We start from the raw sequence: 24,364 nt of genomic DNA on the forward strand, positions 1-24,364 counted from the left end.
AGTCAGAACATCTCTGCAACTCTACAGCTGTAACACATTCCCCTGTACCTGTTCCATCAAAGCAGACAGAGGGAACCTCATGATGAGAAGTCCACTCGAGACTGGGGAAAAGAGGGAGAGAGCCTACTTGGCTTCTAGTTCCCAGGGCAGGAAGGCAGCTGTGACCAAGCCCTCCTCCCCCCATAACTCTCCTTCCCCTGGTATACCAAGGAGTGATACCTGGGTGGAAAGTTCTGACCTCCAGGAAAACTACTCTGTTCTGGCTTCCCAGCCACTATGTTGAAACAAACGCTGGAGGCATAACCAGCTTTCCCCAGACTCTGGGCTGCTCCAAATGACAGCCTTTCCCTTCTCTAATGTACCTGTGCCTGTGCATGTCCCCCCACATAGCCTCCTACACAGCCCAGGTTCAGCAATGTTCTCTACAGCCTTACACTTCTACCTAAAGCACGCTCCTGTTTACTCAATGGATACAAAATGAGGTTGCATTAGTTACTTTTCTATTGTGATAAACCATCAAGATCCATAGGCAGATCTGATGAAGGCAGTTTCTCAATTGAGATCCCATCTTTCTAAAAGACTGTAGTTTGTGTCAAGCTGATAAAAACTAACCAGTACCAAGTCCAAGGTCCCCTCTTTTTTTCTTTCCCTCCATCTCTGCACACACAGCCGTTTAAGTCTTTTGGTGTGCGAATGACCTTACATTGCTACTTGCAGGGCAATTTTGAAACGTTTCTAAATAAAATAGAAGAGCAATTAGCAAACAAGTACCTTTTTGAAAACCTTAGAAATTCCATTTAAGAAGGTGTCTAAAACGGAGCCTCGGGGGCCAACTAAACTATCACACCTGAGCTAGCTCCAAGCACTGCTGTAGTCAGAGCCACGCCTGCAGTTGTAACTGGCCAATCAGGTCTGGCGTTTGGGGCTCTCACCCGCTTCAGCTGTTGTAGCTTTTGATTTCTTTTACCAAGTCCTTTGTTCTTTCTTCTGGATATACTTTTGGATTTACTTAAATCAGCCTTCGAAATAGCGGTCCCTGAGACTCTATTTTACAGTTTGTAGTCTCGTATTGACCGCCGATCTTGCTTTAAAGAATCGTCTAAGGTTGAAAAACACATTCTGAGGACGGCTAGCTCCACAAAGTGTTGAAGCAAGGCCACACTGTTACAGTAAGTGGTCACACAGTGCCCTCTGGTGTTCACGGAAGAGAACTGCATGCAAGTACGCTTCCGGCTTCTCGGTTCAAATTAGTCTAAGTGTAAGATTAAACCACTATTCTTGGATTCATTGTTTTTGGGGTGCCGTGTTGATGAAGTTAAGGTACAGGATTTAAAATTAAGATAGACGCTGGAGCTCCGACTCTGTATGTTTATGAGAATAACCTATGGGCTCGGGCGGCTGCTGAGCATGGAGGAAGGACCTAGGAAGCCTTCATTGCCCCAGAATCCTGATGGTGGGGTCACAGATACCGACTCACGACGCAGAAACTGCGTCCATCTGTTCCCCACTCTCCATTCTCTGGCTTGGCTGTATAAGGGCTCCGGCATGAATGCAAATCCGTGTCTCTCTAGTGCAGTGTCCGTGGCTCTCTGTTAAGTTGTGTCAAAATATTTTGGAATTTAAATGAAGTGGGCAAATTTCTTGAATGGAAAACAAAATGTACTGACCCATAGTGAATTGTTCCTACTCAACCACACGACCAAGAAAGCCAACCTTTCCTTCTCTTGTACCCACTTCTGACTTCTTTTCTTACTCAAAGTGACTTTTTTTTTTAGAGTGATATTCAGATTCGCCTCCCAGATTTCATATTGCTACCCTATGCTAATTCCAGTGTAACTGTAGTTGTCACACAGAGCTGACGGTGCTAATGTCACCTTGAGAACCAGGTAGTGGGGTTTGGGATATGACTCAAGTGGTAGAGTGCTTGCCTAATATGTTCAAAGCCCTAGGTTTGGTTTACAGCAACACACACACACACACACACACACACACACACACACACACACCCCAAATGAAAATAATCCAGACAGAAGAATTAGGTGGCATTGCCATGGGAGTCATCTATAGGAACATTTTCCCTAAGAGAGACACTTACCCTTGTAGACAAAGGCCACTCAGGACAACCACCTTTCCCTCCTTCCTAGGCACCGCGCCTGGTGTGGCCAGCTTACTGCATTCGAGCCATTGGATTATGAGTGGATGTGTCCTGTCCTTTTCTACCAAAACATCCTGATGCATTTGTGCTGTTCCAGGCTCTCTTCCCCTTCTGCTGGCTGCAGTTGGAGCAAATAGAATAACTTTTCCCCCCGCATTGTACTGTGGAGGGAACCTATCTTGGGGTCTGTGTTTTTGACAACTGGTGTCAATGTAGTTGGTGCAGACATTGGGGGTGGCTGTGACATGGATACCTCTGATGTCAGTGTCTTAAATGATGTTTTCTTCCTGGATCAATCATTGTTAACTTTCCCTGGGGAGATGAGCAAATGTCTACCCACCCACATAAGAAACCAACAAAAGACCAAAGAAACAGCATCGTTCAAGTCCAGCTTGGCGAACCAATGAATTTAACCGCAAGCAACAAGAACACAAATAACCTACAGATACAAGTCGCTAAGAGCTCAAGCTGGCAGCAGCCATGTTGTCCCTGAAGGCCGTGTTCCACAGTATTCTCCAAACTGTATGTGGCTCAGATAAGGAGAAGTGGGTTTTAGCTGTAGCGGTGTCCAAAATTCCTGAGAGAAATGCCTAAATGACAAAGGATTTAATGTGGCCACCATTTCACAGGGTTCAGTCTGGTTGTGCAGAGCATCACAATGGCTACAGAATGCAGAGGCATGGTGGGTAGAAAGGAGGAGGAAGAGTAAGAACAGAAAGAAGAGAGGGAAGGGGAGAAGGAAGGAAAGGATGGTAAGAAAAGAGAAGGAGGTGGGGGGAAGGGATCAGCCTTCAAAAACACATATCCAGTGAGTGTCTTGCTTCCTCCAGTTAGGCTCCACCTCCTAAAATTTCCCAGACCTCTCAAAACAGCACCACCAAGTGTTCAATACATGAGCCCGGTGGAGACATTTCATATCTAAACCATAAAACTGGTGTTGCTGCTGCAGTCTCCACCACGCTTTCAATTCTTCATTCTGCTGGGTGAGCAAGGCTCCTCCATGGCTTGTTCATGCATCACCCAGCTAGAGGGATTCTGTTTGAAGGAGCGATGTTTCGTGTGGTGTGTCATTTTCTTCTTGGATTGTTTCTCTAGTCCTTTAAAGAATGTGACAACTGGCTGGGCGGTGGTGGTGTGTGCCTTTGATCCCAGCACTTGGGAGGGAGAGGCAAGCGGATCTCTGTGAGTTGAAAGGCTTGGTTGATCCCCAGTAGGGGGGATTCACTATTGTGAGGTGATTGGACCAAGAGGACTCTTACTAACCAGTGGGTTAATCTACTGATGGAGTCACTATTTGATGGCATATTTGGGAGGTGTGCCTTGTCAACTTGACAGACTCTAGAGTCACCCAGGAGGTGGGTGTGCATGCCTGCCTAGGGGATTATCTCGATTGTATTAATTGGGGGCATGTCTTAGTTAGGGTTTCTATTGCTGTAATGAAACACCATGACCCAAAGGCAAGTTGGGGAGGAAAGGGTTTATTTGGTTTACACTTCCAGATCATAGTCCATCACTGGAGGAAGTCGGAGCAGGAACTCGAGCAGGGCTCCAACCTGGATGTAGGAATTGACCCAGAGGCCATGTAGGGAGCGGCTTACTGGCTTGCTTCACATGGCTTACTCAGCTTGCTTTCTTATAGAACCCAGGACCACCAGCCCAGGATGGCACCACCCACCATGGGCTTGGCTTTTCCCCATTGATCACTAATTGAGAGAATGCCTTACAGCTGGGTCTCATGGAGACCCTTCCTCTCTGATGGCTCTAGCTTGTGTCAAGTTGACACACAAACCAGGCAGTCCAGCAGGAAGACACACCCACTGTGGGTGGCAACATTCTTTAGCTGGGGTCCTCCTCTGTGTAAGTGAAGAAGTGAACTGAGGAACAGCGTGCATTCATGGCTCTTTTTTCCTCATTCAGGATGCAACACAACCAGCTGCTTCAAACTCCAGCCCACCTTGACATCCCTGCCATGCAGGACTACCTTAAATTATGAGCCAGAATAAACACTTTCTTAATTAAACTGAGATTTATTTTTTCATACCAATGGGCAATGAAACCAAGACAGAAAATAATGAAAAGTTTGAGGGACCATTTGGAGAAACTGAGTCATTGGGTGTGTGGGCTTGACTGAGAACGAGCCCTGAAAGATCATATGTTTGAATACTTGATTCTGAATTGGTAGAACCATTGAAGAAGGAATAGGAAGTTGTGGTCTTGTTGGAGGAGGCGTGTCATTGGGAGCAGGCTTTGAGGTTTCAAAAGCCCACACCACTCGCAGTTACCCCTCCCCCCCCACACACTTGTGGACCACCATGCAAGCTTTAATCTATTGCTCCTGCACCGTACCTGCCTGCCTGCTGTCACAATCTCTGCCATTATAGCCTTGGACTCACGCTATGAACTGTAAGCCCCAAATCAAATCCTTTCTATTAGAATAAGCCTGAATTGTGGCGTTTGTCTCAGCAATAGAAAAGTAACTAACACAGTGGTGTGCCTTGGGGTCAGGATGCTCTTTTTGCCCCTCATTACCTCCTGTCTAAAGTGAGTCACTCTCTTCCATTTTATGGATCTATTATGATATTCTGCATCACCACACACAAGCCCAGAAGCATCTGAAAGCCATAAACCAAAACAAATTTTTCCTCCACTAAACTGTTTTTCTCAGTATTGGAAAGCTGACCAACAGTGCTGGCTTTCACCCTGAAGAAGATAATAAAGCCTAGAGATACTTAAGTAATCCATGCAGTGAGATTTTTCAAGGGTTACATGTACACAGACTAGTATTGAAACATAATTTGCTGTTGTTGTTTTGATGGAAACTACTATCTGGGGTCTGGATTAAGTGCAACTACAGTGTATTTAATACAAATACTTGGTCTTGATGGTGACTTTGATATGTTAAGAATGACAAATTATATAGTGTTTAAGCTTTGTTGCTAAAAGTTATAATTTTGTAATAAAAATTATAAACTACATTTTAAAGATAGACGGTATTGATTTACTGATTATTCCTATGAAGTTCAACCCTCTAGTGCTGGCACCATGGGTATGACCATGCCTGAAAAAAGTATTTTTCACTTATTATTTATTCATTTATCTATTTATTTGTTATTTATTTATTTTGGCTCACACTGTTACTAGGATCTTTCTCTGACTTTCCCTTAGCTTCTTGTACCTTGTGATCACCATCAGAAGAATTCCGTGAGACATAGAATGTACTGTAGAAGACAGAGCATACTCTGTGGTAGAAGACAACACTTTCAAGCAGTGAGAATGGACAGTGGCCAAGAGGCCATGGTACTGACCTTATATGATTTCTAAAGTCTCTACACTAGGTAGCATTCCTGAGGGGTGATTACTTCCCTCCCTCCATCCTTCCCTCCTTTCTTCCCTCCCTTCCTCTCTGTCTTTTCTTTTTTTCTGAGGCAGGGTTTCTCTGTATAATAGCCCTACCAACCTGGAACTCACTTTGTAGAACAGGCTGACCTCAAACTCACACGGACTGACCCTGGGCCCTGCACCCTGACTGGGCTGCCGAGTCAGTGGCACCCTCCCACCTCTCTCCCTTCCTCCTCTCTCATGTCTCCAGATGGCCTTTCACTCTCCCCTTCCCCAGTAGGCCTCTCACAACAGCTCAGTGGCACACCTTGGCAGGGCCCACCGGAAGGGCCCACTTTGTCTTTTTTTTTACTCACTAGGCTTTCCTGGTGATTGGTCTGGCCTTGCTGGGATCCTGCCTGCTTGCTCTATCCACCTTGATTCCGCCTTCCCAGAGGGAGCCACGGTCCTGGTCCCCCATTTCATTTCTCAATCATCACCAGATATTAGAAAGAAACTAAAAAAGGCTGAGGATGGTCCCCAGCCCCCGTGCAGTAATTGGTGAAAATGGATTTTCAGGTTTTTAACGCCTGAGAGGAGACAGCTGAGTCTTCAACAGAAGGCTATGCTCCAAGCTCACGCCTTGGCAGCTACCCCGAGGCCACTGGCATTCCTGTAGACGGAATGGGGGACGTCCACAAGGCTCCCTCCTGCCAGAGTCCACTCAAAGTCAACTCCACCAGGGGCTTAACTTCAAATCCGGCCAGGAAGGCTTTTGGTCTAGATGCTGCCCCAACCCTCGGCCATCAACAAGGCCAGCCTGGCCACTGGAAGTTGGAATGCCCCCATGTGGGCTCATCCTCTATGTCCTGCCACAGAGGTCCAGCCCCACCGGGACAGGCATCTGAGACTTTTCTAGCTTTCGAGTTCCTTAGGCTGATGGAGGACCGATGGCCCCAGACTCTGAGGCTCCCACCACCCTCGCCGAGCCCAGAGTAAGGCTCCAGGTAGAGGGAAGTCCATAACCTTCCTGGTGGACATGGGGCTACCTTTTCTGTCTTGACTTCTCACTCAGGCCCACGGTTCCCTCTCCAGTTTCTGTCATGGGGTGGAGGGTACTCCCCCCTTTCTGCCCAGGACCCCGAGACTTCCCTGCATTCTTGCAGGATGGTTCTTCTCACACTCGTTTCTGGCCTTACCCATTTGTCCACACCTTAACTGTCCAGTGATACCCTCAGCTGCTTTGGAGCCACCCTCTCCTTGGTTCCCACACTCTCTTCTGGCTCCCATCTTTTTCTTCCCTTGATTGTCTCACAGGTCCTCACAACCACACTCTCTGTTACGTTCTCCTCTGATACCCCTTCCCACTCCAATGGAGGCTGTGATAGCCTCAATGCTCTCTCCAGCCTGGTCTCCTAGACCAACCTGTCACAGACTCTCTTTTGTTTTTGGAAGCTCTTATAGACAGATCTGGAAGCTGCCAGGCAGCTTATGTGGTGGTTACTTCCACTAAAACAGTTGAAGCAACCCATCTGCTGGTAGGGACATCTTCACAAAAGGTCGAATTAATTACCTTGACTAGAATGCTCCATATATTTAATATATATGAGTCAATGGGATAACATCCAAATTGACTCTAAATATGCTTTTTAAAACAGCCCATACCCATTCTGTCTTTTGTAGGGAAAGTGGCTTCCTCATTACCAAGGTCACTTCCATTGTCCATGGACCCCTTATAGCTAAGCTCTTAGAGGCTCTCCAGCTCCCTGCAGAGGTATCCATAATCCCCTGCTGGGCACCACAGCCCTCCAAGGACCCAGTGGCTTTAGGCAATGTCAGGGCGGACTCAGTTGCCTGGGGACTGGCCTCAAGCTCCACTGGATCTACAGGACATACTTGTTTTCAACACCCTCCTACCAGCACTGGTCAACCAGAGGAGAGGGATGAACTCCTGAATAAAGGGGCCACACAGACAACCAATGGGTGGTTCTGAAATAGCCACCTCATCCTCCCGCAGGACCAGGTCCTCTCAGTCATTCCAGACACCCACCAAACCTTACATATAAGGCCCCAAGGCTTTGTTCCACTTCTTAGAGACCCCATCCATCTTTGAACCCCTATTTTACAGGTCCACTCCTGCCACACACATGCCAAGGTCAACCCACAGGGGCCCCTCCAGATACACCAGCCCTCGCACTGTCTCTGAGGACAACGATGGGGCCGGGACCGTCAGGTTGACTTCACCTACATGCTCACTCATAAAAAGCTCTGCTATCTCCTAACTTTTGTTGACGCCTTTACAGGATGGAGAGAGGAGGCACTCCCCTACCTCCAGGGAAAGGGCAGATGTGGTGGCTCAGGGTCATCAAGCTTGTGTCTGAAACCCTGAACATCTGGAAACTCCACATCCTCTACTGCCCACAATCCTCAGGAAAATCTGAGAGGGCCAAATGGACTCATCAAACAACTCACCAAGGTCTCTGTTGAACTCAGGTTATCTTGGCCCCACTCTCCTCCCCATTGCCCTTACCTGCCTCCGTACCTCTCCAGGCTCTCCTACAGGCCTAAGTTCTTTTGAGTTCCTTTTTTTGGAAGGTTGTTTCTCCAGGCCCAGACCCCTCTACTGTTGGGGTACCTACCCTATCTTTCCCCCATAAGGTCTCTTCTCCATTCACAGGCTGACAGCTGTCTCCTTGCCCCCATGCCAATGCACCCAACTGTTCCTGAGCCCACCCCAGTCTCCCTGGAGGACTGGGTACTCCTCAAGCAGCTAGCTCCTAAGTCTCTAGCTGTGGTGGACAGGACCCTACACTGTAATCCTCACCATCCCTTCAGCTGTCAAGCTCTGGGACATCAGTACTGGTATCGCCAGGATCAAGTGAGCATCTATCTACCCAGGACCAATGGTCTGTCCGGTGACTGGGGCCCTCCACCTTCCAGTTTTCCAGAACGTTCCAAAGAGGGGCCAAGATAATCAAGTCTATCTACTCTTGTATCTTACTCATTCACCTTTGTCTCTTTTGCCCTCTGGGCTATATTTTCCCTCGAAATGTTCATGCCTTTTAACGCAAAGCCATAGCCTTTGCTATTACACCAAGGTGTAAATCTGTTCCAGCTGTTTTGCAGACGCCTGCATGTTTCCGAGGAAAGAGTGCTGGTACTGTATCAGTGAATCTGGTCTGGCGGAAACTAATAAAGAGTCATTCCGCAAACTGTCTGAGGAACTTCGCCAACACAACCAGGGCCCATCTTCATTCCAATCTTCCTGGCAATCTTCACTCTTCTTATGGCTAGCCCCAGTCACAGGGTCGGTGGTAATAATCTAATTTTTTTTTTCTCCCAACAACTTGCCTTCTCTGCTCGCTGCAGGAATGGATTTGTGGGGTCTCCAGGGTGGTGGTTAACAGAATATTTCTTCACCTATTACTCCCACTGAGCATGAGCTACTGACTCCTGACTCCCCCTTTCCACATCGTCCCATGCCAACAGGAAGTAGCCAAATTTGAACTGGCTCCCATATACCCAAAAAGGTCAGGATGTTTGACTGGAATCTCCAGCTCACTCCTGCTTGATCTGGAAAGCTCCATTCCTCTCTCCCCAAACCCCACCCTCTCAGATACTCTCCAACAAAGAAAAGGTGCCAAAAAGCCCATTCTTGGCAGCTGTAACAGGTTCTCCCTTGAAGTTGCCAGCAACCCAAGTCCCCACCCAAAGTGGTCAGCTTTTGACCATACTTGAGCCCAAACCCAGCTCTGATCAGACCTTGAACTTCTGATCCCTCCTCACCTGTAGGCTCTATAAGCTTGTGACTTCTCTTGCCTCTCTCTCTGGGAGTTGCTTTGCTCAAATAAACCTGTTCTTTCACTTTTTTTTTCAGTTCGGTTTGATCTGGCTTACTGCACCAGCAGAGAAACCTATTAGCACGATACAGAAAACCTATTATGGCCCTTTAATATAGTTCTTCACGTTGTAGTGACCCCTAACCATGAAATTACTTTTGTTGCTACTTCATAACTGTAATTTTGCTACTCTTATGAAACATAGTGTAAATGCCTGATATGCAGATACCTGACATGGGAGTCGTGACCCATGGGTTGAGAACAGCTGCCATGGAAAATTTGAATATAAATGTTGCTGGAAAACATTTAAGGACACTCTTCCAACTCCAGGCCCTCTGATATCCTTCTTGGGGTTACTCTAGTTCTGCAGTATGCTAAAATCTTAACCACATTTTAGAATCCTGAAAGGAGAAAGGGGGAAGAGCCCGTTCTTTCTCCCTGGCTTTTTGTCACTTCCTTGTTTTCTTTTTTGAGAAAGAATCCCATATACTCTAGGTTGGCTTTGAACTCCCTATTGGCTGAGGGTGATCTTGAACTTGTTTTTGTTAAAAAAAAAATAAAAGTATAAGCGAGGTGGTAGTAATGCAGATCTTTAATCCCAGAATTTAGGACGCGAAGGACAGATGGATTTGTGTGAGTTTGTGGCCAATCTAATAAACAGAGCTGGTCCTCGGACAGCCAGGGCTACACAAAGAAAGCCTGTCTTGGAAAACAAACAAACAAACAAAAATAAAAAATTAAAAGTACCTATTCATTTATTCTTTGTATGTGTTCCCCCATGCCTTGGCACTTGTGTGGAGGTCAGAGGACAGCTTATGGGAGTTTGTTATCTTTTTCCACCACTTGGGCTAAGTTGTCAGGCTTGGCAGCAAATCCCTGACAGACCTTGAACTTCTGAGCCTCTGCCTCCTCCTCTTGGGTGGAGGGATTATGAGCACGGTCTGCCATCCCAGTCTATAATCTCCTCAGTGGAGTTTATTTCCTTTGTAATAGTTTTATTGATTTTTCTGTTTCTGGACTTGGTTTTGTTTTTGGAACTCATCCACTGTTGGCCAACAGCTAGCTACTAGGGACATGTCAGCCATTTGCTTAATAATACACAGGTTAATTTCTTCCAAGAGGCCAGCAACAGAAAGGTTTTAAACCAGTACATTTAGGTTTATGTAGTTGGTCTCAACTGAATAACATTTATTTCTGGGTTACAGGACATATAGGGTCCACAAGGAAAGTTGGGTTGAGTGGGTAAGGACAGCAGAGGAAATGCTGATAGCTAATTCAGATTGTCCATCATGATGGAGAATGACGGATTAGGTCTTATTTCTAATGCAGCAGGAAAAGAGAAGTCATTTGACCAGTTTCCTACTGGGTCTCTGTGAATTCCTAAGTAAGGCTAAATGTGAAGCTGGCAGGGGTGAAGCTTGGGGTAAAGAAGGGCACTTCTTACAGCCCATCATCACACAGCCCTGCCTCCTTTCTTCTTTTTTTTGGCCACTCAAGCTAATGAGTGACAGTGATCTTGTCCCCAGGGCTAGAGTGACTATAAACAATGCGCCTAGGAAAATATGGGCTTCCAGTCTGGTTTCTTGAGAGTGTTCTAAAGCTGTATGCAGAGAGTCCTCACCTAAGGAGTCACAGTTGAGGGACGGGCGTCACCATCGGCGAGTAGTCTTAGCTTTCCCCAGTCTCTGCTGTCTCCTACACCTCTCCTGATCCTGCCTTTTCCAGGCAGCTCCCCATACAAATATCAAGTTCTGAAGGTCTCTGTCCTATGGCCAGACCCAGCCACAGCACTCACACCTCCACAGGTGCCTCAGGTTCTGCCAGCCAGAGGAGAGGACTCACACTCCTTAGAGACCTGTCTGTATCTACAGAGCTAAGATTTAATGTGCCACAACAGTATCAAGGTTGCACTGGTGTAGCCAAGTAGGCAAGGTGATACAAACTTGTAACCCCATCACTTATAAGTGAGAAAAAAAACCAAATGTCAGCTTTCTGATGTGTTTATAAAAATACCATGCCAGGGTAGCCAGGGCTACAAAGAGAAACCCCAAAACAAATATTTAAGCTGGGCGGTGTGGCATACACTTTCAGTCCCAGCACTTGGAAGGCAGAGGCAGGCAGATATCTGTGAGTTTGAGACCAGCCTGGCCTACTAATGAATTCCAGGACAGGCAGGGCTACACACAGAGAAACCATGTCTTGGAAAATCAATCAATCAATCAATCAATCAATCAATCAATCATCAATCAATCAAACAAAAAAACCCCAAATAACAAAACAAAAAAACAAACAAACAAAAATCATCTGCTGGTACAAAGAGAAAGCTCATGTTTATGTGGTCCCCAGGCCCTCCTCACACCCAGGTGATATTGGTTTTGGAGGAACGATGGCACCGTGAGAGGCTAGGAAAGGCCATTGGTGAAGGTGCAGCCAGAGGAGCATTGGAAGCCCCGACAGTGAAGGCATCATGGAGAAAAGTTGAGGCTTTGAAGCATCAAAGAGTCTAGGAGAGGCTGTTGGTGAAAGTGTAGCCCAGCTGCAGGAGAAGACTCCAGCATTCCGAGATGCCAGGTCGAGGAACAGGAGCAGCAGGGGAGTGGAGCCAGCCTGAGCCTGGAAGACAAGCTGTGTGTGGTGCTGCAGAGGGTGGAGGCTGGAGAAGGGACCCAAGGCTCGTGGAGCAGACCAGAGGATTGTAAGTAAATCTAAGATATTGACATTGAATTATTTACACTGTTGGAGTGTGGTTTTCCTTTGTTTAGATTGTGACCGTGTCCTGATTTTTTTCCTCTTGGAGTAAGAAAGTATTTAATTTATTTTTGTTTTTACAGGGACCCACAGTTGAGAGATTTTGAATTTTTAAAAGAGATTTTGAATTTTAAAAGAGATTTTTTGATTTTTTTTTTTACAGAGACTGAACTTTTGAAGTGTTTGAATTTGTGAAGGCTATTGGAATTTAAAGTTTGTAATATGCGTTATATTTATGATATTTATGAATCTGAGATATGGGAATGAACCAAAAAAGGAGAGGTTATGTCTTAAAAAGTTTTGTGTGTCAAGTTAAAAAGGGGTCAGTTGTGCTTGCTAATTTTTTGTTAACTTGACACAGGCCAGAGTCATCTGAGGAGGGAACCCCAATTGAGGAAATGCCTCCATAACATCGGGTTGTAGCTAGGCCTGTAGGGCTTTTTCTGGATCACTTGGATGAGTTGGAACTGAAACTGTTCAGACAGGCTTGCTTCACCTTGCATTGTATAAATACATTCTTTCTGGGGAAGTGGCACAAAAATCCCAGTTTAGGTTGAAGAAAAGGTAATCTCAATTTTTAAAAAGATAACTCTTTAGTTGGTTATACTCTGCATGACTTTAGTCCCGGAATGAGAAACACCACCATAAAACCCAAACCAACGCTGCTATCTGGGGAAGCTGTGAGGCTGGCATGAGGTGAGGATGCTCATGGTGAGCGTGATGTTTGAAATAATGGGGTTGCTGGTCTTCCAACAAGCCTCAGTAGTTCTTTTGATTCTGGCCAGTCAGGTGGCTCAGTGGTTAAAGATGCTTGCCACCAAGCCTCACGACCTGAGTGATTCCTGAAACTAACACAATGGAAGGAGAGAATGGGCTTATCTAAATTGTCTTTTGACCTCCATATGCATGCTGCAGCATGTGCGCACACACACACACACACACACACACACACATACACACACACGCAAAAAGAATTCTTCAGATTCAGTTGTACTGAAGTATCAGAGCAAGTAACTTTATAGGTATTTAAAGCCTGTAAACTTCAGTGGTTTACCAGGTATGCTGATCACGATAGTGGTTTATACTGCTCCTCAATTTGACTGTTTGACACCAGAAGGTGAGCTAGAAGTATTAGTTTAAGCACTGGAAGGGAACCCAGAAAGTTTGCAGTAACTGACAGGTGTGTCCAAGGACACGTGACCAGACATGACAGAACCAGATGCAGGACTCAGGGTTCCTCATTGACTAAACTGTCCTGTTTTTATCAGCCAAAGGCAACATGTTTAACTTCCTGATGATATGCCCCCATCTTTTCTATTTTGTTCATCTTGAGACAGAGTCTGATGTATCCTAGACTGGCCTTGAATTCTGCAAGTAGCAGGAGATGACCTTGAACCTCTGATCTTCCTGCTTCAGTCTCCAGAGTGCTGGGATTACAGGCATATATTAACATACCAATCTATGCAGTGCTGGATATTGAACCCAGGGCTTTGTTTATGCCAAACAATCACTCTACCAACTGAGCCCAGTGTCCTCATCTTTGAATCATCTGCATTCAGAGGAATCCGGGATCCCTGTCTCACCTAGGTCCCTCTTCCCTATCACTCTAGGGTGTACCAGTCTTTGCTACTGGTTTGGAAGTCTTATTTCCCTCCCAGGGCAGGGCTGCCTAGTCACCTCTTCAGCTGGTCTCAAGCTCTCCTCCCACCTGCTGTACAGAGACCCAGTATCCTCTGTAGAGCAGCAAGGTCCACCCACTCCAGTGTGGGATGTTGGCAGTGGAAGCCGATGCGCCTTCTGGACTTTTAGTCACTCCCTTGTCCAATGCTTATGAGCTTTTCTTCCTCTTAGAGTCTGGATGTAATATATATTAAAGGGTGACTGAAAAATGGGACTTGTACAGAGAGTTGGGCTGGGGTGCAAAGGGGTTCAGAATCATAGCAAATAAGAACAGTAAAATCATGGGGCAAAATATAGGTAAAAAAGACCGAAGCCAGGAGAAACAGGCAGAGCCTGGAGTGTGTGTGTGTGTGTGTGTGTGTGTTTGTGTGTGTGTGTGCACTTGTCTCTACAAGCATAAGGTTTGTGAATAAGTGAGCATGAGACAAAGAAAGATACAGAGAGACATGAAGAAAGGTAGAGAGAAAAAGTAAGACAGAGACACAGAGAAGCAGAAAACTAAAGAGACAAAGAGACAGAAAGATAGGGAGATACAGAGGGAGAGAGTCATATACACACAGTACAGAGAGGGGTCAAGGAGGAGACAGGGAAAGGGAGAGGAACAGGAAGGGCAGAGGGAAGGAGAGGCTAGATTTTCTCAATGTCTCCATATGGGGCTTACTCTAGGTTCAATTATTTTCCTCTTTCAGTTAAATTTCGGATAACCTGAAAGTGATGTGGGATTCCCCTCTGTATGCTAAGAATATGTTTTATTATCAAAGATGATTAAAGATGCTGTTTTGACCAATGGCTTACCAGAGTAAAGCTAGGAGGGAAATCCAAATAGAGATATAGAGAAAAAATAGGCAGAGTCAGGGAGATGCCATGGAGATGCTGTGGAGCTGCCAAAGGAGAAATATGCCAGCTGCCAGTCAGAACCTTACTGGTAAGCAACAGCCTCATGGCAATACACAAATGGATAGAAATGGGTTAATTTAAGATGTAAGAGTTAGCTAAAAATATGCCTAAGCTATTGGTCAAACAGTGTTGTAATTAATATAGTTTCTGTGCTTTTTTTCAGGTCTTCTGAGTGGCTGGGAAATGAACGCGCAGTCTCTGCCTACATAAAAGCCCTGCAAGCCTTGTTCTTATGGGATGGAGTAGTTGTTTGTATTTCAAGGCTGGAGATAAGGAGTTTGATCTTTGGGGCATGCTGGATGCCTGCTCTAGGAGGAGCTCTTTTGAGAAATGCCCATGCAACATACACAGTTACAAATGCTCAAACGGCATCTCTAAGCTCTTCATTTCAAAAGAATCCACTTTGTCTTTCTTCTCTGAAAATGACCCAGGACTTGGACATACCATAAACAGCCAAGAGAGATTAGAAGCAGCTTTTGCCCATAAGAGGCTTATCCATCGTAATATCCCTTACCCCCTTTTTGGTAATTATTGGAATCTTGTGCAAAAATCTGGAGATAATGATGTTTAAGTAGAATCCTAATTTACTCTTAAATTTCTGTTCAAGCTAAGAGCTTCTCTACTATTATTATTATTCTTTTAAGACAAGGAAGAGCCCTAGGGGAAGGTGACAGAATGGGAGTTTCCAGAAAGATTGGAATTGCTGATGTACAGGGAGATTTTAATGAGAATTTACATATTTATTAGTTCCAGGCCAACTTGAGCAATAAAATATAGATGCAGCGGGCTGGAGAGATGGCTCAGAGGTTAAGAGCACTGACTGCTCTTCCGGAGGTCCTGAGTTCAATTCCCAGCAACCACATGGTGGCTCATAACCATCTGTAATGAGAACTGGTGCTCTCTTCTGGCGTGCGGGCATACATTGAGGCAGAATGTTGTATACATAATAAATAAATAAATCCTAAATATATATATATATACATATATATATATATATATGCAGCAACTTACCAGATGCTTCCCAGGTGGAGAACATGCCTTCTGCACATCACTACACATGTGAGAAAATCGTCTGTGCTTTTTCTTGTTCTTTGTTTGAATGAAGACCAAAAATTAAAAGAGAATTCTTATGATGATATGACTTTTCCTTTTGTTCCTTGCAGTGTGGTTCCAGATACCATGGAAGAGGATCGCTGGTCCTCCATTATATCATGGAAGAGGATTGCTGGTCCTCCATTATATCATGGGTCACATCATGTTGATTAAGGAGTGACTTTCTGTTACTGTTAGAGAACATTATTTTAAGGTGTGTTACTTTTGTTTATGCTGCTTTGTTTCATTCTGTGAAGCTATGATTCTTTGCCTATCTGAAACACCTAGTGGTCCTAATAAAGAGCTGAGTGGCCAATAGCTGGGCAGGAGCAAGGATATGCAGGGCCGGCAGGCAGAGAGTATAAACAGAAGGAGAAAAAAGCCGGGCAGTGGTGGCGCATGGCTTTAATCCCAGCACTCGGGATGCAGAGGCAGGCAGATCTCTGTGAGGTTTGAGGTCAGCCTGGTCTACAAGAGCTAGTTCCAGGAAGGGCACCAAAGTTATACAGAGAAACCCTGTCTTGAAAAACAAAACAAAACAACAACAACAAAACCAAAAACCAAAACAAAACAGAAAAAGAAGGAGAAATGAGGAAGAGGGAGCAACTGGAGAAAAAGGGGCAAGGGTGTCAGGAGCCAGCCGGTTGTGGAGTAAGAAGGAAAGTTAGATGGGCTTCTGCAAGAAAAGGAAAAAGCCCAGAGGCAAAGGTAGTCGGGATAATTTAAGCTAAGAAAAGCTGGCAGGAAACAAGCCAAGCAAAGGTCAGGCATTAATAAGTAAGAATAAGTTTCTGGCATGGGGACCTTGGGGGAGGGCCGAAGGGGGGAGGGGAGAGGCAGGGAGGGGAGCAAAGAAAAATGTAGAGCTCAATAAAAATCAATAAAAAAATGCAACAGGAAAAAAAAAGAATAAATTTCTGTGTGTGATTTGTTTGGGAGCTAGGTGGTGGGCCCCCCAAAAAGCCACAAGAGCAAAAACAACAACAAGTGACAAGGCTTATGACCTGGAAGGAGTCAGGTGCTCTTGAATGTCAACCAGGTGATGGTTTTTTTCTTCTTAGCCACAGGGAAAAGCTTAGGATTCATGATTTAAGTGGACCTTAAAGAATCCCCATCAAAGGGCACAACGGAGGGAGTCATATTTATCAACACTAAATAAACACATGGTGAAGTATGCATAAATATTCTTTATATAAACATGACACAACATTAAATAGTTCAGGTACAGACACACCACTGAGAACACATCCACTGATGTCAAAGTTGGCTGTAAACACCACCTCCCCCTGAATACAAAAGCTCTGGGGTCACAACACGGATGGATGCCCTGCACAAGGGAAGGGTTCTCCACAGCCCTCCCATCCCCCCACCCGCTCCCCACACAGTCCCGGCAGAAGGAAAAGAAGGAAGGAACCCAACAATACAGCAGCCACGAGAACAAGAGCAGCAGACCCCTCCCCCGGAGAAAACACGGTGCACTTGGGGCAAGTCAAAGGATAATGCAAAAATCAGTTGTCACAATGGGAAGAAGGAAATTTTGAAGCAAGACTTTTTCGAGTGCAATTCTTTCTTCAGAGGACGTGTAGCTTCCTGACACAAACGATTCCTGGGTGAAGGTTATACAGTGACAACCAGAAGTCCTGGCTCCTGCTACATAACAGGAGGTAAGGCCTCCTTTCCTCCCAGAGGTGCCAAGTAGCAGGAAGTGAAATGCAAAGCTTTCTGTCAGGCCCCTGGCACGGTATTTCCTTCGCTTTTCCGTGTAAATGTGGATATATTGCTGTATGTGACATTCAAAGGTGATTCTAGGATTGAGTTTCAAGCAGTTTAGATCCCAGATTTTGTTTTGAAACATTCAGATTTAGACGACGAAATTCAAACATGTACATAGGTCATCCTTTTGAGCTCAGAGGGGCCCTAGTTCAGCTCTGTTGACAGAGCTAATAGCCAAGGAGACAGTAAAGCACTCAGAGTCCAGTCAAGACATGGTGCGGACTGACCCCCCTCGAGACTGTCTGTCTAGCACAGGTTTGCTGAGAAGGCCTGGCTTCTCTGTGCTGGATATTATTCTTCAGGGTGGTTTGTGGAAAACAGCTCCAGTGCCAAAAACCCAAACCCAAACACAACATTAAACTGGGCTTAATTCACTTTTAACATCATATCAGGATCCTAGAGGGCTTCAGTTATCAAAGTACTGAAAGCATATACGGTAGGAACCTTTTGCCAGTTCGGTGTTCCCCATCACGTTATGTACACTATGTGTGTGCGTGCCGAACCCACACATAGATAGGTATACATGTATTCATATGCGATTTTGTTTGAAACTTGAACTGCACAAAACTGTACTTTGCAAGAACCAAGAATCAAATCCACAAATAGAGAGTTTAACAACACACCAAGAGGGGACAGAAGCTGATTGGGACAATCAATTGGGACAGCTCTGCAATGTACAAAATAACTCGGAACCACAGATTTCCAAGCCTGCCGTGCTTCACATGGGGTCTGGAGGGACACCTTGGGACCCTTGGGATGAGCACATGGCAACTCACCATGCAGGTGCAGGGAGGCTCACCTGTGATTTCAGAGCTAGTGGGAATGAAAAGACCTAGGCAAACCAATTTCAGAGGATACTTGCTTCAAGACAATATATATTTTTTTTCTCCGTAAGAAAAAAAACACTTAAAAGTCTACTTCAGAATATATTTCTTTATATTCAGCAATATGTTTTTCTCTCTTTCCCGCTGAATTGGCATTTGGCCAAAATCAGTTTATTCAGTGGATCAGTAAACAGGCAGCTTCTTTCCTGTGTGGTTGATAAAAATCGCTTTATCACCATCAGGATCGGCCTCCCACCCGCGCCAGACTTCTGCTAGGCTTTGTGGGCTGATGTGCGTGTGTGGTCATTGCTACTGACAAACCCTCTTCCTACAAGGCCTGCTCAGGCACTCGCTTGTGAAAAATGACCGACTGTCTTTGCTGGTACTGCTGTTTGCGTCTCTTCCGTTTGTCACACTGGCATAAGAGAAGCATCTTGAAGGTGGTTCTGAATGTTTTGTTGCACAGGGCATAGCACACGGGGTTCACGGTGCTGTTGATATAGCACAGCCAGTAGCCCAGATTCCAATAGGTTTTGGGTATGCAGCTGTCACAGAAGGTATTCACCAGGACCATGATGTTGTAGGGGGTCCACGTGATGATGAAGGCCAGCAAGATGGCGCTGAGGGTCTGGGCTGCCTTCTTCTCCTTGATGAGCGACATCCTTTTCCGCTTGGTGATCTGACTTCTGGTCTTCAGAGCAAACCTCTTAGCCAGCGTGGCTTCCTTGAAGGACAGAGGGAGAGCGGCTGTGGTCTTGTCCACCGAGGAGTTGGTGCTGGAGGTCTTGGCTGTGTCCACGGCGGACTCTAACTGGATGGGAAGCTTGGAGAAGTCCTTCTGACAACTGTCACCGTCATCCATGCTTTTCTGAGCCTGCAGCTTATTGGCATTTCGTTCCACATCAACAGTTCCCAGGTCCTCGTCCGGCACCTGCAGGTTGTCTGAGGAGGGTAGCTTGGTAGCGTTGAGGATGGTGTTGTGACCTGGCAGCTTGAGCACAATAGAATAGATGGCTCTGGTCTCCGAGCCAATGTCCTCTTCATCCGAGGAGGCGGAGTTTTCCAGAGAGGCAGCAGCATCATTGTTATTCCAGCTGTCACTACTACTATGGTCTTGGTCCATCTGCTCAACACTGGGCTTCCAGCTCTTGGTCGTGAACCAGAAGTGACAGCGGCCATACTTTCTCCTGGAGGAGCGCTTCATGCTCTGCTGCAGTTCATAGCTGCTGCAGCTTCGAGAACTGCCTGTGGGGTGGACAAAGTTTTCTGCCTCAGCTTCTGTGCCAGAGGCCTGTAGCCCAGCCAGCTCTTTGGTACGTTTTTCAGTTTCCTTATAGATCCTCCAATATAAAATAGTCATGATGGTGACGGGCATATAAAAGGCAGCAATCGCCGTGCCGAAGGTGATGGTGGGCTCGCTCAGGAACTGAATGAAACATTCTCCTGGGGGCACAGTTCTCTTCCCTACAAAGTATTGCCAGAACAAGATGGCAGGAGCCCACAGGACAAAGGAGATGACCCAAGCTAGCCCAATCATCACACCAGCCCGTTTGGTTGTTCGTTTGGCTCTGTAGGTGAGTGGCCTTGTGATGGAAAAGTACCTGTCAAAACTGATGACCAGCAGATTCATGACAGAAGCATTGCTGGCCACATAGTCAATAGAAAGCCAGAGGTCACAGGCTAAGTTCCCCAGTGCCCAGCGGTTCATAATGATGTAGGTGGTGAACAGGTTCATGGAAATGACCCCGATGATGAGATCTGCACAGGCCAGGCTTAGGAGGAAGTAGTTGTTGACTGTCTTCAGCTGTTTGTTGACCTTAAATGCCACAATGACAAGGATGTTGCCAATGATGGTCACTAATGCCAGGAAGCCTGTTAAGAACGCAATGAAGACCACTTGCCAGATGGTGTGACCCCCCAGAGGGTCGTTGGAGGTGTCGTTGGAGGAGAAGTTCCCAGCTGCTTGCGAAATGTTGTAGCTGCCCAAGTGAGTGACTGTCCCCAAGGGCAGCCCTGCCTCTGAGGAACTGTGCGCCCAGGAAGAGCTGATGTTGGGAAACAAAGGCGAGGTTGTGCTGTTACTGTGCAAGGCCATTGTGACTCTCTGACATAGTCTGGGGAAGAAAGAGAAAAGACAAAGTTAGTATCTGTTTGGTAATTTTTTGGGGGGGCAGCTTACTTATTTTTTCATATATATGTTCTTATAAAGATTAAATGTGATCTTTGACTATTACATACAATTCATACTAAATACTATCAACCCCAGTTTCTCTTAATTCTCTCCCACTTCTGTCTACCTGCCCCTTCTTTTCCACAAATCTTTCTTACATTCATATCTACATTTTTGGTTTTGAGAGAGGGTTTCAGTCTGTAACCTAAGCAGGTCTGGAACTCACTCCTTAGCCTTCAAACTTGTGGCCTTTCTGTCTCAGGCTTGCAGAGCTGGAATGAGGTGAGCACCACACTTGGTTTTGTATGGCCCACATTTAGGACGTGTGTTACAAGACACAAGCTTCAAAGCAGCTGCATATAATTGAGTTAATTCTTTAATGTGAAGGGCAGGAGTCAAGGGCATGCTGGGATTGATCTGTTCAAGACAGAATAATTAGCAAAGGGACTGACCTTTGTGCTTTCTCTCACATGTGTACAAACATTTCATGGAACACTGACATCCAACAACACTCTGATTTACTTACTTCTCTCATTTTCACAAGAGCAAATGCTTATAGGGCAATTATTTGACCATAAAGTTACCTTCTTCCTGCTTGATAAATGGATGTGAATGATCTGCATTTTATCTACCAGATCAAATGATGAACATTTAGACATCTCAGACTTCAGACATAAGCAACTTGAAGGTGATACCAGCTATTCAAGCCTTACTGGAATGATCCAAGCCAACCCAGAGAAGGACAGAAAATTGTGTTCATCATTTCACATAATACTGTCTCTTTATTTTCATTCTTATTTATTTAGAAACAGGGTCTCATGTAGCTCAAACTGGTCTTACACAGATTATGTCGCCAAGAACGACTTTGAATCTTATCCTTGCGTCTCTAACTCTGGAGTGTAAGTATTAAAGGCATGCTTCACTACAGTAGAATAATTGGGCCTGGGGAGCCTAGCAGGGTTTTCTGCACAGTAGGAGGGCACTCTCCTAACTGAGCTACATCCTTAACTCATGACACTGTGTCTTTAAACATTATTGAAATATGTAATATACTGTTTTTTTTTAAAAAAAATAACATTTGATAGCATGCTCATTTCTTATATACTTTCTGCAGAGCCTTAATCTTCCCAGGCTCTCGTCTTCTGCAAAAGTTCTTGGAGCTAGTGGCTACGTTTCCTTCTTTTCTTCTGGGTCTGCATGGTAGCCCTGTTTACAGTCCACCTTGCACCAACCGAGCCCCACTCTGCATCATACATTGACATCCACAACAACTTTTAGGGCCCCTTTCCACTGCGGCATGGTCCAGGGCTCTGCACTCATGGGAACTGATCATGTTCTGGTGTCTTGTTTTCTTGTTTTATGACAGCCATGCTGATTTCATTACAAATAAACATAACACCCAAAACTCCCAAGGCTTCTTGTCTGTTATCTTTTATTTTTCTTACTAAGGGTGACGTAGCAGATGTCTGTGACTTGTCATCCTTTCAGCTGTTCTCTTGTGTCCAGCTTGATACTCTTAAAAGCATGTTTTGAGATAGGCGTTTGCCACCTGACCTAGAGTCCTTGACCAAAGTAATGGACTTTACACACATACAAATAGAGATCATCGGTTTGGTGAATTCACATGGCTGCTGGAAAGAGAGAAAGTCTGTCTTTAGGGGTGCTGGGTTCTGTTCACCACCTTTGTATCCATATGCAAAATCTGAGATGTAAGTGAAGGCAGAAGAAAGATAGGAGGCAGGAGCATGATGGGATGGCGTCCTAAGAAAGAGACAGTCTGAGGACAGTCCTTTCAAAACTAGACATAGCTATTCCTAAATCAACAGGACTCCCTTGACCTTGGTTATATAACCAAAATGTTCCCTTTGTTTCTTGGGAGATTGGAGGAAGGCTTTGATTACCACAACGAATGATTCTTGATTAATCTGTGTGATTAAAGTATCAAGTGGATAGTGTAGATCAGTCTTTATATCTTATATATAAATTGAGTATTATAGTTAATAAAGTTGTATTAGAATTTTCTTGTTAAAGCAAGTGGGCTTGAGTTGCTCTTACCACACATGCAATAATCTGCAGTAACAGATATGTAAATCTGTGTCACTATGGAAACCATTTGCTCTCTTAATATGTTGTGAATATCAACTATACAGAAAGAAATTCGTTCAAAATTTTTTGTTATGCTTGTTTATTTACTTAGCTTTCTGTATGTGTGTACATGTATTGTGGGTACATATGCCATGGTGCATGTATGGAGTTCACAGGACAACTTGGGCAACTGGTTTTCTCCTCTTACTGTGTGGATTCTGGGAATCTAACTCAGGTCACCAGGCTAGGCAGCAAGTGCCTTGACATGCTGGCCCATCCCACTGGCTCTTGAAATTTTTTTTTTAAATAAAAAGTGATTGGAATTAAAAAAAATTAATGTGGTCATAGTCAGCATTAGTACATCTCAGTTCTTTCTGAAAGCCACTGTGATTGATCTGTAGAATCCAGGAAGTCACAGCCTTGTGATCCATCCCATAACTGAGAGTGAAGACATGCATAAGATCTTTTTAAAGATCAGAATCATGAAGACAATAAGAAACCCCTTCCTGTAGACATCACATCTTACTATATAAATGAAAAAACAACTGGATTTGTTCAGTTGACCAATTAGGTACCAAAGAATGTAGGAAATTTAGAAGTAAGGCTCAAGTTAGCTATTTTCTTTTATTCCACTTCTCCACAAAGCACCACAGTCCTCTGATCTATTCTGGAAAAGTGAGACAAAACTCTCAATTTAAAAAAATCTTTAATTAGACTCTAAGTGACTTCCTGCTCCCCAGAAGTTTAAATTAATTATATTTCTTTAAAGTTCTGTTTTATTAGACTTGCTTACACGTATGTGTTTTGCCTGCTGTATGTGTCCCACCTGTGTGCTTGGCCCCCATGCCAGTCAGAAGAGGGTATTGAATCCCTGGAACTGGAATTACAGATGGTTGGGAGCCAACACACAGACGCTGGGCACCAAACCTAGCTCTGTGCAAGAGCAGCAAGTGCTCTTAACCCCCACGCCATCTCTCCAGCCCCCGAATTCCACTTCTAAATTAATCCTTCTTTTTCTTCTCATGGCCCTGGAGGAACCTTAGCAGTCGGCAGCCATGTTTTTGAAGGACCAGCTTCCTGGCATCTTTTCTTTTTAGAATACATCATTCGCAGGGCTTGTTTTGGGTCTCTGCTTTGGACCAGAGCGGTCTGTTTTCTGTCAGAGTTCATTACGGCACTCCACAGCTATGTCTTCATGAATGGACAGAAAGATTACATCAGGCCGCTAGGTGGCAAAGTTGGCTCAAAGAACAACCTCGGTGCCAGAAGCCGCCTAAGCAGCAGGCCGTCCCTGAGCTGGCTTAGTTCAGTCATGCAGTGGAGGAGGGCATCAAACAGGGTGGACAGAGCTTTGCAATCAAACATGTCTTTAAAGGGAATCAAACTCGTGAACTTAGCCCTCGTCTTCATTTCAAGCTGTGAGGAGGAGAGACGATGCCTAATATGGTACAGCAGTTCTTGTTGTGAACAAAACATTTCCGCACGCCAAAAGTGGGCTAAAATTCCACTTAAAAAGGAGAAAGCTTGTTTTTAAAAAGGACAATGTATCAGCCTGCCTCCCCGGTTGCTGCCTTTCGTTAGCTTTTATTCGACGTGACAACAAAAATGTGACATGCTTGGAAAAAAAAAAAAAACCTCACATCAGTACCGCCGAGGCCTGGCATCGGCTCACGAAATAGCATAGTTTAACCTTAAAAACAAACATCCGAGTTGGATGATTGTGGATCTCCGCGAGCACCTTTCAAGCTTAAAACATTTATTTTAAAAACTAGACTTTAAAGAA

General features: G+C 45.1%; 1 protein-coding gene across 3 annotated transcripts in view; it reads right to left on the reverse strand.

The window, feature by feature from the left end:
* Window positions 1-16,896: 16,896 nt before the first annotated feature.
* Chrm3 (cholinergic receptor muscarinic 3) overlaps window positions 16,897-24,364 on the reverse strand; it is a 457,937-nt gene continuing 450,469 nt past the window's right edge. For all 3 annotated transcript variants that reach the window (XM_026788376.1, XM_026788377.1, XM_026788378.1), the window contains one exon: window positions 16,897-20,440. In XM_026788376.1, coding sequence (XP_026644177.1) covers window positions 18,655-20,421 — 1,767 coding nt within the window. In that variant the 5' untranslated portion in view covers window positions 20,422-20,440 and the 3' untranslated portion in view covers window positions 16,897-18,654. The remainder of the gene's footprint in view (window positions 20,441-24,364) is intronic.

Source organism: Microtus ochrogaster, unplaced genomic scaffold (genome assembly GCF_000317375.1).
Source record: "Microtus ochrogaster isolate Prairie Vole_2 unplaced genomic scaffold, MicOch1.0 UNK2, whole genome shotgun sequence".
Classification (NCBI taxonomy): domain Eukaryota; kingdom Metazoa; phylum Chordata; class Mammalia; order Rodentia; family Cricetidae; genus Microtus; species Microtus ochrogaster.